General features: G+C 42.5%; 1 protein-coding gene across 3 annotated transcripts in view; it reads right to left on the reverse strand.

Moving 5' to 3' along the window:
* Positions 1 to 16,122, reverse strand: part of KPNA5 (karyopherin subunit alpha 5) — a 357,927-nt gene that overhangs the window by 301,444 nt on the left and 40,361 nt on the right. For all 3 annotated transcript variants that reach the window (XM_085611310.1, XM_085611309.1, XM_085611311.1), the window contains exons 2-4: positions 3,243 to 3,376; positions 873 to 974; positions 299 to 398 (exon numbers count right to left, since the gene is read on the reverse strand). In XM_085611310.1, coding sequence (XP_085467436.1) covers positions 299 to 398; positions 873 to 974; positions 3,243 to 3,371 — 331 coding nt within the window. In that variant the 5' untranslated portion in view covers positions 3,372 to 3,376. The remainder of the gene's footprint in view (positions 1 to 298; positions 399 to 872; positions 975 to 3,242; positions 3,377 to 16,122) is intronic.

Raw genomic sequence — 16,122 nt, forward strand, 5'->3', positions numbered from 1 at the left:
AAAATATGATACATTCGCTAATATATGCATAGATCATGGCTGTCAATCACCACACTGTAAAAATAAAGGACCTGGTGAGTAAGAGAATAAAGGAGTCAAACAAAAAAGGTGCTGAGTGACAATGGACTTAAATCAGGTCTTGGAAAAGTCTGGTGCCACCGTTGATAATCCCTGCTCACCCCTCTCCCCTTAATCGTTTCGTATTTCAGAGTATACTCAAATTACATAATTCTCATCCCTGAGAATTTACACTGTAAACATAAACAGATTGACAGGAAAAATATTCATAGTAACAAACCTTTAGAAAGTAGTTTCCTGAACTTTTGTGTGGCTTCAAGCTGTTTTTCCCGATCATCAGACAAAATCATCTCCACCATGTCTGTAGTAATTGCCCCATCCTGAGGAAAGTGATTGAACACATTTTTGAGAAAACAGTTTGTTTTAGAGTGTTGAACTGTCAAAAATGTATTTTAGGTGCTTTTCCCTCTGGCGACCATTGGAAATATTGCACACCTATCTGGAACTACATATACTGGAAAAAAGCTAGAACCAAATAAGAAATGATTCTTTATGAGTGGACATCGAATACTTTGTTTTCACCTTGCATTTATTTTTTTATTAATTTATTTTTGTGTTCTTGTAAGTTATAAGTTGATGCCTTTTCATGTAAATTTGATGTTAAGTGCTGAACATTAAACATGAAACGATTTAGAGTAACATAGTTATACACACTGGTTCAAATTCTTATGTAATTTGTTTAATTAATGCTCAATTAGTGGCAAATGGGGGGCTATTTCTTTCCCAGTGCTTTGTTATTTTGTTCCTACCCCATGGGCCTTAACAGGACCAAACATCGTTTCATTTGAGTTTACCTCTGGCATGGGCACAGTAGAGCTGATGTCTGGATCCTGGATAGGACTTTCCACCATTGTTTCAGTATCTTCTTGTAGATGAACATTTCTACGTTTGAAGAACTTGAATAAAAAAATAACATATCTGTCAAATCGACATTAACAATATTTAAATGAATGAATTTCTTCCAGGAAGTAAATACCATGGGTTCAAAATGTATAACAACTAGCAAGAAGAAATAACTTACTGGTAAATGAAAAATGTCCTTGCTTTCGTAATGGAAAGTTTCAATTCTATTAAGGACACGGAGGCTAGGATTATGCTCAACTTTCTTCCTTTATTACTTTCAGCAGACTTCAACTTTAACAAACTACCTTTACCAGAATGCCAAGGGAAAGGACTACAATGTTCAGCCAATCAGAGGCAATACAGTCCCATATAGTAGTAGTAATATAAGTGTATTTTATTAATGGACAAGTTACTTACCTTCGGTAATGCCTTATCTGGTAGAGATATGATCTAGCCGCAGATTCCTTACCTTTGAACTTCCAGGCATCAGGCTGGATCTGGAAGATTCTGATCGCCATACACCTGCGCGCCATTAGTGGCGCCGGTCGACTTCACGCGACATCATAGGCGGGCTCGTCATGGTCGTGGCATCCGCATTGTCCATATAGGCACCACCCCGGCACGCGGACGTTAGGGCTTTTCATGCCAGAAGTGCGGAGCCATGAAGTGACAGACCAAGGTGTGCCAAAAAACAACTAGGGCCCTGAAGGGAAAACAGCCCTGACACTAAAGCAATCCGCAGTCAGGGGAGGATGGGTAAGGAATCTGTGGCTAAATCTTGTCTTTACCGGATAAGGTGTTACAGAAGTTAAGTAACTTGTTCATCTGTTAGAGACATCTAGCCGCAGATTCCTTACCTTTGAACAGATACCCACACAATACCATCCCGGGAGGTGGGACTGTGGAAAGGCTTCAAATCAAGAACAGAGCAAGACAGAACAGACAAAGAGGCCCTCCCTGCGGACCAGAGAACCCATACAGTAGTGTCTGGCAAACGTGCGCAGAGATGCCTACATGGCCGCTTGGCAGATGTCAGAAACCGGGACACCACGCTGGGGAGCCGTGGTGGCTGCTTTTGCCCTGGTAGAATGGGCCTTAAGGCCTTCAGGCGGTTGTTTCTTCACCAAGGCGTAGGATACTTTCCTATAGAGAATGACCCAGCGTGAGATGGTCTTCTTCTGAACCGCTCGCATCTTCTTTGCTCCAACAAACCCTACGAAGAGCAGGTCATCCACCCAGAACTCATTTGTACGATCAAGGTAGAACAGCAGCACTCTTTTTGGGTCCAGACGGTGGAAACGCTCTTCTTCCTTGGAAGGATGCCGAGGTGCATAGAAGGTGGGCAGAGTAACAGTTTGACCCAGATGCAAAAGTGTTACTACCTATGGCCGAAAAGATGCCCTAGAGTAGAGCACTATTTTGTCTGTAAAGACGGTCAGGAAAGGAGGCTGAGATCACTGTGCCTGTAGTTCGCTCACCCTCCTGGCAGAAGTGATCACCACTAAAAAGGCTGTAAGGGGACAATTGTGCAGAGGTTCAAATGGTGCACACATCAAAAAGGTGAGGGCCAAATTAAGGTCCCATTGGGGCATAATAAAAGGCAGAGGGCGAACAGATGGGTAAGCCCCTTAAAAAATCTCTGTAGAATGTCTTTTTAACATAGCCAGGCACATTTGACCCTAAGTATTCTTGACTCTGCAGAGAGTAGGTATCAAACATAAAGTCCATATGGATGTATTGTTTGGCCTGTGCCAGGTCAGAGTCCCTCTGTTTAAGTGTAAAGGTACCATGGAGTAGGATTTTCCAGACTGGTCGATTCATCTGCGCCAGTGTTTGTGGATCAGATAAATCATAAGTTTCTAAGCTTGCCGGTAAGGTGTACAACTCAATGTCGTTGTATATATTATTATGATCATTACAAAACTTGTAGTGGGCACAGCTACCCCAAAAGGTTTTCCGCGTATGGCAAGAGTAGGAGAAAGACAAGGAGGAGCAGTGGCAAAGTTAGAAAAGCCAGGTTTTTAGGCCCTTAGGAAAAGCTAGGAGAGATGCTGAATCTTTCAGGGCAGCTGGCAGGGCGTTCAATAAATTTGGCCCTAAATAGGAAAAGAAACGACATTTCATGAGCGCCAGTCGGGTTTTTTGTACCGTGAACCGAGTCTGTAAAGCGGATCTCAGGGGTCGGGAAGGATGATAAAAAGCTTTTCATCAATACTCTAGTCACCCTCCCTGATGCCAAAATGTATTACATGCATTACACCACTAACCAGTGTTCCCTTTTAATGAACTATGTAACAGTAGTCCAGAAGGAATGCCCATACCTGTTGCTCTCTTTTTTGCTTCCGTAGCTGTATTCCTTCCTCTTCTCTTCTTCTACGCATTTCTTGAGGATCAAGAGCTTTGTTCTTGTAGCATTTCATCCGAAAATGATCTTTTAGTGGGCTTGACATGGCTTCTACAAAATTGGGGAGAAGAAAAACATTGGGAGTTCAACTAAAGTAGGCCCTGATCGTAAAAGGCAAACCAGTCACAAAAGTTATCCCAGTATGTTGAAACAATGTTAATCTTCTGAGCGTTCCTGCATATATGGTAGAGCAAATAACTGTCTTTTGATGAGACTGTTTAGATAGTATACAATTTAAATGGACCTGACTAAAAGTGTGAATGACTATACCCAATAAGGGGGAGGCTTATTTAATGCACTGTAATTTTCTGAAGAAGTTCAAACTTGCAAAACAACTAAAAGCACATTTTCTTCCTTTTTATGCTCGCTGTACAGAAGAATAACTAGGTCCCTCTAAATCCAGAGGCACCAACTCTGCATTTACAAACAAGTACAAATAGGTCTGGTCTATGCGAGAGCTACTGTCTTTACCAAAGTGTTTAGCCATGATGTACACCAGCGTGGCTGTTCCGCATGGCTAAATGTTTGTGGCGTAGAGGAGAGTGAAGTGGAATAGAGACTCATGGAGTGACATAACATAACGTGTATTTGTAAAGCGCACGTTTATCCAAGGGTATCTTGGTGTTGAATAACAGACGTTTATTGTTACCCATCTCAATGGTACTCATTGTATCGACCTCAGAAGGATGAAGGGCTGAGTGGACTCACCAGGATTTGAACCTGTAACCATGAGGCCGAACACAGGCCCCAACAGTGGATGCATTAGTCCACTAAGCCACCAGACCCGGCATTGTGGAGTGGAGAGTCATGGAGTGGAGAGTTATAGAGTGGAGTGTCTTGGAGTGGGATGGAGTGATGTGGAGTGGCATTGAGTGAGATAGTGTCGAAGAGTGGGGTAAAGTGTTGTAGAGCGGCGTGACGAAGAATGAAGTGGCAGAGTTATTTAGCACGGAGTAGATGGTTGTAGAGTGGAGTCGTGTAGAGTGACCTAGAGTGGAGTGACGTAGAGTGGGGAAGAGTGTCGTAGATGGGAGTGGCATACAGTGGGCCAGCAGAGAGTCTTGTATCGTGGATTGACAGAGTGGCATGGTGCAGACTGGCGTGAAGAAGAGTGGCATGGAGCCGAGTGTTCCAGAGTGGAGTCACGTAGAGTGGAGTGTCGTTGAATGTCATGGAGTAGAGTGAAGTAGAGCAGAGTGTCGTAGAGTGGAATAGATGTCAGAGTGGAGTGTCATAGGTGGAGTGTCGGAGAGTGGAGTAGTGTCATAGAGTGGAGTGTCATAGAATGTAATGGAGTAGAGACATGTAGAGTTTTGCAGGGTAAAGTGTCAGAGTGGATTGGCATATAATGGAGTAGCATAGTGGGTCGTGGAGTAGCATGGAGTGGTGTGTCATAGAATGGCGTGGCATAAAGTGGTATAGAGTGCCATAGAGTGGAGCAAAGTGGCATAGTGGGACAGAGTGCTGTAGAGTGGATTAGTCAGGTAGAGTAGAGTAGAGTAGAGTGGAGTAGAGTGGAGTAGAGTGGAGTAGAGTGGTGTAGTGTGTTGTAGAATATCATGGAGTAGAAAGGAGTAGAGTGTCGTAGAATAGAGAGGAGTAGAGTGTTGTATAATAGATTGAAGCAGAGTGTCATAGAGTGGAGTGTTGTAGAATATCTGGGGAGCACAGTGGAGCAGAGTAACAGAGTAGAGTGTCAAAGTTGAGCAGTGCAGAAGAGATTGTCGTACAGGGGAATGGAATAGAGTGTCAGAGTGGAGCAGAGTAGCATAGCATGTGGCAAAGTGGACTGGCATAGAGCGTCATGGTGCAGACTGGCGTGGAGCAGAGTGGCACAAAGTGTAACAGATTGGTGTGGAGTAGAGTATTTTAGAGTGGAGTCACCTAGTGTGGAGTGTTGTAGAATATCATGTAGTAGAGTGGAATAGAGAGGAAATCAGAGTGGAGTGTCTTAGAGTGTCTTGGAGTACAGTGTCAGAGTGGAATGTCGTAGAATGTCATGGAGTAGAGTGTTGTAGAGTAAAGTGTCAGAGTGTCGTGGAGTGTCAGAGTGTAGTGGCTTAGTGTGTTGTAGAGTGGCACGGAGTGGCATAGAGTGGAGCGGCGTAGAGTGGAGTCGATTGGCGTGGAGTAGAGGGGCGTAGGGTATTGTAGAATGTCCTGGAGTAGAGTGCAGTAGAATAGAGTGAAGTAGAGTGTTGTAGAGTGGAGCGTCAGAGTAGTTTGCAGTCGAACGTTCATTTTTAAATAGCCAAAAGTTCATTTTAAAATAAGCATAGGGTCACATTTGTCTTTTAAAGTTAAGGGAAGGCTGTGTGTATTTTATATTTTAATCAACATGCTGCATATAGAGAGCCTGATAATGAGTAGGGCTCAATCAGATTTATAACCCACACTGAGGCACAGAGGTGAAGAACGGAGGTATTTAAATCTTAAATAAAAGTCCTTGTCAACACAATTTTGAAGGGTGATAATAAAGTAATGTTTCCTAATGCTTAAATGGTAGAAAGTTACAATCAAAAGTCACCTTAATGATTAAATTAACCCTTCATTTTAGATCTCTCCTGTTTCAAAGTGTCACATTTACAAACCGCAGGCTCTTGCTCCCAGTAAACACTGTGCCATATTTATAATTGAAAAATACAGTCATTTAAAGTGAAGAAAATATTTCTATGAAACATTAAGTCTTAATGTCTTTCTCTACTTTCACTTCAGCCAGTTACGTCTCAATGTTTATGAAGCATGTTTCTTCACTTTAAATTCCTCCCATTTAAACAAATGGCTTTATTTTTTTGTTATAAATATAGCACTGTGTCTACAGGCCACTGGGAGCAAGATGCCTGGTGTTTTTAAATGTGAAACTTGGAATTGGGAGAAAATTTAAATGATGAGTTTTATAGAATACATATAAACATAATGTTAACTCTTTAGTTTAATTTTCTCCCATTTCAAATTGTCGCCTTTACACGCAGCAGGCATCTTGCTCCAAGTGGCTGGTAGACTAAATGCCATGTTTATACCTGAAAAACAGTCATTATTTTAAGTGGGAGGAATTTAAAGTGCAGCAAAATGTTCCATATTATGAACATTTTTGCTGAACAATTTTTACACATTTTAAAAATATGTTTGTGTTATACATGTAATGGTGCCACATATGAAGAAAGGTATGTCCTGAACTACACATACATAGGATACAGGCTCTCAGTCACCCATATCCATATTTCCCATTCATATGAACACATGTTCATTCATCCCCAAAGACCATGATCTCACTCACAAACATGGCAGCCCTGTCATAGTGCCCTTTGTCAAACTATTCTGTTCAAATCATAGTATCTGGCTCTGTAGACATTGAGCTTAAAGTCAACGAAGCGGGCGTGGGGTGTCTGGTAACAATACGCAAGTTGCTTAGCCTTCACTATCTCACGTTAATTTTCACTGATGAGACGTAGCTCTCACAAAAGGTCGGAGACATTTCCATGTAAGACCGTCAAATTTGTTGTTTCATATCATAAGGTGCACAGTGCACCACATATACCATTGCCCATGCCAATTCATAGGTTAAAACTTTTTGTTTATTTAAACCTGAAAAGGCATTTGAAACTTGCAGGTCTCAGACTTTGCTGGTTCTAACTTTATAAATGTCCTTCATTCTTCATCTTATGTGTACCTTATTCAGGGTGGCATTTAACATTACCACACATCACATGAGCATTTAAAGCCTCGTTTTGAGTTTGAACAGAACACGACTTAACTATGAGATATAGTAAAATCATAGGATAATAGTGATTGTTAGACTTGTCAGCCTTAGGGTGGTCTTACCCCACAGTGTTTGCCTTCTTACCTCAACATTTTGCAAGTTATTTTTGTTCACCTAAGGATTCTGAGCACTTTAACAATGCTGACCAGTGCTAAAGAGCATGTGCTTCTCCCATAAACATGGTTTATCCACAACTGGGTTATTGAATGTATCTAGTGCCTAGTAGAGTACACTACCTTTGCCCAGGGCCTGTAAATTAAATGCTACTAGTTGGCCTGCAGCACTGATGTGCCACCCACACCAGTAGCCCCTTAATCATGTCTCAGGCCTTCCACTGCAGAGTCTGTGTGAGCAGTTATACTGCCATGTCGACTTGGCATTTAAAACCCCTAGTCAAGCCTTAATCTGCCCTTTTATTACATATATGCTTCCATACTATTTAATTGTTAAATAAATATGTAATTAATCAAAATTTATTCAATTAAAATTATTTTTTAAGTGTGTATATAAAAATATACACATTTAGTCAAATGTTTATATTTATTTATGATTTACTCAAAGTTGTATATAGAACTAAACAATTTTTTTTCTTAAATGAAGTTAGTTATTTTTAAATTGAAAGAGGTTTGTTAAATTATTTTTAAATAACATACTTTGGTTTTATTTATATATACTTTTTTACATTAAATGTGTGTATATATATATATATATATATATATATATATATATATATATGTTTTAAAAGGTAAAAATGAATTACTTGACTTTAACATTACTTCCTATGGGGTTTTATTTTCTGTCCCTGTCTCCAATATTTTCAATGGGAGTAATAGTGGTTGGCCATCTGTAGTGCTAGATGTAATCCAGGTCTGTTCTGGAGTACATTTACCACAATTGTGGATCCTTTTTGGCTGTAACAATATTAGAAGTGTAGTTTGTGAGTGTAAATGGGCTTACTCTTTTGTGGGAGGGTGCATTTGTCGCCTTAAAACCTGCCCATTTTACAGTAACAATTCCCCATTTTCCAGCCACCTCCCGTCCCTCCCACATTTACTACTGAAACGTAGGTATACATGTATTGAAATCTTCTCTGCAGCGGTGGAGCTCTCCATACAAAAAACCTGTTTGCGCATGCAAAATAGGGTCGTACATCTGGCCCTAAATCTTTTCCCCTTGAACTACTTCACTACCAGGGCGCCACACACCAGTTCCAGGGTGCAGCCAGCCCCACTCTGGAGGAATTCACTGTGGAGGAGACAGGCCTTATAGTTAACATAGTTATTGATCATTACAGGGAATACATGATTTGCCTCCACACAGTCAGTCACAGTAAATCATGGTAAGGTGACATGTAACAGCTGACAGGCTGTCAATGCACTCAGGGGGAGGTACACGCTGTAGGGGACCTAATGCTAAAGTGGCAAGATGAGAGGAAATGGGTGAAGGACATTTTCTTTCCTTTTTTTTTTCTTTCTTTTTTTTTTTCTTTCTATTATAATTATTTTGCAGACAACAGAAAAAAGAAAACAGAAAAGCTACCAAGGAAAGAGGATACAGTAAAAGATGCAAATTATTACATACTGTGCTTAACAGAAAAAAAAGATGCCAAAATTTGGCAGACCTTTTCCCATAAACACAACCATATTCATACAGATTCAGCCTATCCAGTCTATGATAGGGGCACAGATTTTCTGACCCAACTCGCATCTTCTTCTGCCTTTTAATCTGTATACTGCTATTTCCATATTGTATATCGCTAGTAAACGAGCCCTCCAATTTGAAAAGGTGGGTGGATCAGGACTAATCCATTGAGATGTAATAACTGCTCTGAAGACAGACATGGCGATAAGCAAGAATCAGTCTTCAGCTTTACTCCGTCCTACCAAACTTTGTATCTGATCGACCCCCAGAATCACTAATGTAGATGTAATAGTCAAAGGTTTACCCGTAATCTGGATGAGAAAGAATTCAACATCTAAAATATACTGAGCCAATTTAGTACAGGAATAAAACATGTGGATTGTATCAGCAGCAGGAGAGCCGCATCTACTACACATATTCCCTCGAATGCTAGACTATTTGCAGATTTTCCCAGGAGTGTAGTATAGATCAAATATTGACATGTAGTGTTGTGCTCTGAGACTACCGGTCATTAGGACCTGGCTGGCAACCTCCAAGGAGGCTGCCAGATCGGTGCCTACTCGTCCAAATTTCCGGTCCCACTTGACATTTTGGGTGCTTAGATCGTCGGGCAGGTCTGAGACCAGTGTTTGATAGATCAGCCCAATCCTTGATCTTCTTTCAATAAGTCCTACAAGAGGTATTTTCTCGAACTTTGCAGCTCCTGAAGTTGCTATCTTCAACAGATAGCTTCTAATTTGTGAGAACTTAAAGAAATGCCTAGTTGTAAGCCCATATTTGTCTTGATCAGAAAAGGAAGCAAATTGACTATCAGGGAAGAGGTCGCCCAGTACTTTAATCCCTAGATTAGCCCAGTTGAAAGTAACTGCATCCAAGAAGATTGGGGGTAAAAGACCGTGAGAGAGAAGGGGGGTATATGCATTGATGTTAGATATGTCAGACCGTCGTCGAACCTTTTTCCAAACGGAATACATTGATTGTATAACTTTGAATTTTATTTTCTTATAGTAACTTGGCTCGATTTTCCTGACTAGGCAATTACGTGCATCTTCACCAAGTAACATTTCAAAGATTGTGGGTCTAGCAAATTCAGGCAACACTGATTTACCCCCTGATATTAATGGTCCCATTAGCTGTAAAAGTGCGGACCAATGATATAACATTAGAGAGGGTAACCCCCACCCACCCCTTGATCTGGGAAAAATTAGCCATTTAGAGGCCCTTCTGGCTTTGTGATACCCCCCAAAAAATCTTAGGCACGCCCTTTCTGCACTGAAGATAAGCTGTGGTGGGAACTCGATTGGGATGGTCCTGAATAGATATAAGAATTTCGGAAGTATAGACATTTTTAATACATTAGAACGACCCTGGAGTGAGAGGTGCAAGTGGTCTAATCTCTCAAGAGTTTGATTCACTTCTTTAATGATGGGTAGTATATTTATATCTGGTATCTCCTCTACTATGGGGGTAATCTTAACCCCTAAATAGGTTACGACTGAAGCAGTTGGGAGCCCTACAGGTTTACCGGCCTATGAATGTATTATTTGGGTTTTGTCAACATTGAGACGATAACCCGATACTGCCCTATATTGTTTAGCTGCGTTGTAAACAGCGGGAAGAGCCAGACAGATATCCTTTGTGAAAATAGCGATGTCATCGGCAAAGGCTAAGGTTTTATAAGCCATATTGTTAACAGCCGGCTGTATCGATATATTGCTATCTAACTTGCTCAGAAAGGGGTCAATGTAAATTGAGAACAAGAGCGGAGAGCAGGGGCATACTTGACGGGTTCCTCTGCTGATCGAGAAGGGGCGTGACTCTTGTCCGGAGATACGAACCAAGACCTTTGGGGAGATGTATAAGGCTTGTATGGCTATAATGAACTCTGGCGGAAATCCCTTGATTTTTTATAATTGCCATAGGAAATCCCAGGAGACCCTGTCGAACGCCTTTTCGGCGTCCAACAGGATCATTGCCAAAGGTTGTTTCCGCACTCGAGCCCAGTCAAATAATGCTATTGCCCGTCTGATATGATCGGATGTGTCCCGGCCAGACACGAAACCGTGCTGGCGAGGAGACACTAGAGGGACGATGACCCTTCCAGTAGGAGTGCAATAATTTTAGCAAATATTTTACTATCAGCACATATTAGGGAGATTGGTCGATAGGAGGAGGGGCTAGTCTCTGGCTTGTCCTTCTTCCTAAAGACTACAATGGTGGTCTTGTGCCATGAATCAGGGGTCCTACCAGTCTGGGCAAGTGCAAACAGGGATTCCAATTCCCCTATTAGGGTATGCCTAAAAGTTCGATAAAATTCAAGGGGTAAGATCGGGGCCAGCGGCCTTCCCAGCTGCCAGTGAAGAAATCGCTAGTTCCAGCTCCGGCCTTGTTATTGGGAAGACTGTGTGACCGCCTGATCCGGTGTAACCTTAGCTGTTACATAGTCACATAGATATTCCTTTTCTGGTAGAATTGCGTCACCCTCTTCCAAGTCTGGAGCGTAGAGTGCTCCATAAAACTCTTGGAACACCTCGAGCACCTTGGCCGGTTGTTCCTGAATCTGATCTTCTTTATCTTTAATCCGACTTATACGATTCATGACTCCCTTATGCTGTATTCTTTTACCCAATAATCTGCCTGTATTTTTGCCAAATTCATAGATATCTGATTTGTGCTGAATAAACTTAGCCGCCAGCTCCTTAGCAAAATACTGATATATTTTGCTTCTGACTATAGCAATCTGTCGCTGACACTTCTCCCTTTGCGTCTGGTCCAAAATTACATGAATAAGTTCTTGCTCTGCTTCCCGAAGTTGATTGACCCAACTATTGATCTTTTCCTTGATGACCTTCTGACGATGTAGGGAAAAGCGGAGGGTCTCACCCCTCACTGCCACCTTGAAAGTATCCCGGACTATTAACGTAGGAGCAGTACCCTTATTTCTCAGAAAAAAGTCTATGATCCAGTTTGACACGTACCTAGAGTATTCTTGATCAAGTAATAATTTTCGCTCAAATGTCCCAGTTGGCATTCCTGGTTTTGGACCATTGAGCGGTAGTTGTAAAATTAGCGGGTGGTGATCAGAGATTATTTGGGGATATATCTCACAGCTAGTTCCCTCAAGAATTGGGTCAGTGACGAAAAAGTAATCTAAGCGTATAAATTTATCATTGGGAGCTGAGAAGAAAGTAAATCCCGGCTCAGTCGAGTGAAGATTTTGCCAGACATCTATCAAGCCATGTTCATGACAGAACCCACGGATAGCTTTGAATGTCCTGACCTTCCTGCCAGAATAAGGAATATTTTTATATAAATCAAAATTTGAATTTAAGTGGATGTTAAGATCCCCACATACAACTTTAGGGGAGGGCCACAGAGCGAGCTCAATGCTCAAAAAATTCAAAATGGTGGGGTCGTCTAAATTGGAGCCGTATATAGAACAAATAGTATATGATGATCCCCTAATTAGAATATTAGCAATTGCCCAACGTCCTACATTATCCACCTTCACTTGCTTAGTGGTACAAATGCCTTGCCTAGCCATGATGGCCACACCCCTAATTGTTGAAGTTTGACGAGAGCAGGCAATCAGATCTAGACCAAGTTCCTTCAGCCAGGTACGGTTGTTCCAGGAGACATGAGTCTCCTGCAAGCAGAGTATATCTATATCTAAGTGCCTGATGAGCTTAGCTAAAATAGCCCTCTTCTTCATGTCATTTAGCCCACAGCACTTTAAAGAACAGATTCGAGTAAGGTTATGCCTCCCCACTATCTGAAAAAAACCTGTCAAGAGCAGCCCTATAAGTATTAGACAAATCAGGCATCTGTCTGTTATCAAAGTACCATCCAAAGTATACATTGCCAAATGTTGTTTAATGAAATTCTGGTTTTGTCTGCCGTGACTATTTTTGCCAAAAGCCTTTTGTGACCCACCCCCACCCCCCACTCCCCCCCCACCCTGCTTAGAAAGACCTCCCCCTAACCAGCCCCCCACCCTGAAAAACAACCCATTAACCAGGGCAAGGGGACCTTCTGTCCCTTGTGATGCTGAGCTAGAAGAGCTCACACTCTCGCTACTGCCCACTTAAAAGAAAAAATACTCCATAATGACTAGTAAAGGAAATAGAGCAAAAAGAGGAAATAGGGGCCTGACAATGCAGACCTGACACTAACAATCAAATCACACATATGTGACCTGGGTATTGAGTCAGGTTTTTTGTCCGGGATTCAGGGACAATAAGTACTCCTTGGCCGGAGCATCTGCTTGGAAAAAATGAGTTTGCCCCTTGTAGATTACTTTTAGCTTGGCTGGATTCAAGAGAAAGATCTGAGCCCCCTTTGCCTGGAATTCTGGCATTCATTGTCGCAGATGCCAGCGAAGCTCCACTGTTCTCTGACAGTAGTCAGGACGAACGAAGAAGCTGCAGCCTTTCCCCATTCTTTTGCGATCAGGCCTGGCCAGATCGTACAAGGACTCTCGAGCCAGAAAGTTATTCAAAGAGATCAGGATGGCACGAGGGCGACCTTCGAAACGTCCATCGGAGCGACCATCTGGGCGGTCATCTTTGTTGCGTGTGTTAAAAGGAAAACGGTGCGCCTTCTGAATTTGGGTCTTCCAATCCCATTGAGGGAGATCCGGGAATGCTTCCTCAAACAACTCGACCACAAATTGGCGGATATTGGTACCCTCTTGACATTCTGGAATCCCCAGAATTCTTAAGTTGTTGCGTCTGGCCCGGTTTTCCAAATCTGATAGTTTATACACAGTGTCATCTCTGATTGTTTGAATTGTTTCGACCTTAGTTTTCTGCTGAGCGAGGTCGTCCTCGAGGCGAGAAAACCTTGTTTCTGCCTCTTGTATTCTTGAGGAAAAGTCAGAGCAGGTCTTAGCCATCCGGTGGATAGAATTTTGAAGCTTCCTGCACGCCCCTTGTGTACGGGAGCTTTCAGCCCTTGACTCCTCTCTGTGTGCCATCATCACCTGGTAGATAGTTGAAAGCGTGATTTCTTCTGGGTCAGTGATAACTGGGGCAGTACTTAGAGTTTTTGCACCATCCATTGTATTATTTTTCTCACCCATGCCTGGTGAGAATGAATAATCCCAGGACAAAGCACCTGCTTCAGACCGATTGGGACAGGTCGAAGATGCTCCCGCTTTTTTAACAGTCTCTAGACCTGGTTGGGAGAGGTCCAGACCCCCGTCAGTCTCCCAGTGAAAGCTGCTAGTGTCACTGCCATCTCCAGCCCAATCTTTATCTTGATTTTCATCATCATCAGAGGAATTAGAGACGTCGGACAGGGAAAAAAATCTTTATTAGAGTCAGGGTCTTCTCTTTGTGGCTTCAAAGCACCTGCTTTTATTGTGTCTGGGCATTCCGCCAACTGTGTCTCATCTGAGAGGACTCCATTGACCAGAATGCAGCTTGTTTGCTGGTTAGGACTGCTGTGCTAATTAAACCTTCGCCAGCGTTTACTGTGTTCTGGGGCGATAGCTCATGAGCGGGTGGGGGGGGGGAGTGCTATAACAGAAGTCTCGCTGCTGCCTTGGCCCCCAGCCCCCCCCCACAGCGCCAGTGGGACCGGGCGCTTTCGTAGAGCCAGATTCGGTCAGTTGCTTTGTTTTTTAAATCTGCGCTTTAAACAGCGCTGTCACTGTCTGCCTCCCCCGGCCAGCAGCATTACCTTTGAGCGTCTCCTGCATCGCACGGTGATTATCAGCCTCACGTCCGTCAGTAGAGGGATCCAAAATAGTGGGGGTCTTTGCCATGATACCAGCCGAGGATGCAGAAGAGGGGCCTCTACCCCTGACGCCCTTACTGGAGCCCTTTGGTGGCATTGTAAAAGATGTCGAAGTCCTCGGGCTGATCTGTACCGCAGCCACGATGGTACCAGTTGCTCGAACACTCGCCTGTCCCAGAGACGCCAGGGAAGCCAGGTAGCACGGGAGCAGGATGCTCCAGACCCAAGGATGAAAGCGCCAGCTCATCTGTATTCCTCCAGGTGAGCACTTTAGCAAACACGCTCAGTCCGTAGAACGCTTCAGCTCAATTTCCTTGCTCAAACCGGCAGCATCAGCAGAGAGTGTGAGAGCAGCTCACTCGGCCGATACGACGGCCGCCATCTTGCCCAGCTTGTGAAGGACATTTTCTATTGCATAAAGGGGGGCAAAGGCACTCCCTAGAAGCAGACCCGGATTCAGCTTTTATCTTAGCCCCCTAGAGGAGCGTTTCCTCTCTACTATGCAACGCAGCCTCCTATATAGCTTGTTTGTTGATGCAATCCCAAATACGGCCAGTTAAGAACCAAACTCCCATCTACCAACTACTTTTTGTCTTGTCATTCATTTCATGCATCCCCCTACAGATAGCCACAAAACTCACACTTCTGACTCACAAAACCTCTACCCCTCCTCCCTTGACAATTGAATTATTAGAGTAAGCTAATTGTGCTTCTTGCTTTAATACACTCCCCATTTCAAGTGCATTAGTAGCACCAGTAAGACGTGGAGTACCATTTATATGGCAGGACAGACTCCCACAGAAGAGTGACACACTGATAACAATGACACTACAACTTTTCAGAGTTGTGTTTCTTAGTTTAAATCTGTCTTACATCTTCACTGTTAATACTGTAATGTTATCATGAATGTTCAGATGTAACGTACTCAGCATATTCTAAATTTGTCAATCTTTAGTCAGCTAATCGGAGTACTCATATTGCATTATATAATTTTTTGAAGACCCTCTGCTGTCTGCCCACCGTCCAGCCCCCACTGCCTTCTCTCCTGCAGGTACCAGCACACCAACATGTGGACTGGCTTTGGACAACAAAAGGATGGCATAAACTGGTTAGCCTTCAGCTAAATAATTTACAATGTTTGCCCACATTTCTCCATAACAGTAAAGATATGCTGCATATAGTTTCAGAAATTGATGTTAACTCTTTTGTTAGCTATACCCATGCACAATCTCATATTCGTAGAGAATAATTTTAGAACTCTTGCTACCTTACTGACCCTTATGTCACATCAGTATTTATCTACAAATAAAAAATTCATCATATTACCTTTCATCCTGGAAATGTTGATGTGATTAATTTTGCATTGCTTTAAAAGACAATTCACTATGTACTGATACTGTCTGAATACACCACCTATTTCACTGTATGTGTATATCATCCTATCTACACTGGTTTAAAGGTTCTGATGTCTACATTATGCATTGCAATCATAAATATTCCTAGCTAAGATTTAGATAATCAGCTTAGTCACTATGATAGCTTTAAGGACACACAAACCAAGAAAAATGTATTTATGGACGAAAATGTAGGTGTATTGGAATTCATGAGGACTGTCTAACCCTCTCTGCTATCAAGGCACATCAAAATATTGATAAGA

This window comes from Triturus cristatus, chromosome 6 (assembly GCF_964204655.1).
Source record: "Triturus cristatus chromosome 6, aTriCri1.1, whole genome shotgun sequence".
NCBI lineage: Eukaryota > Metazoa > Chordata > Amphibia > Caudata > Salamandridae > Triturus > Triturus cristatus.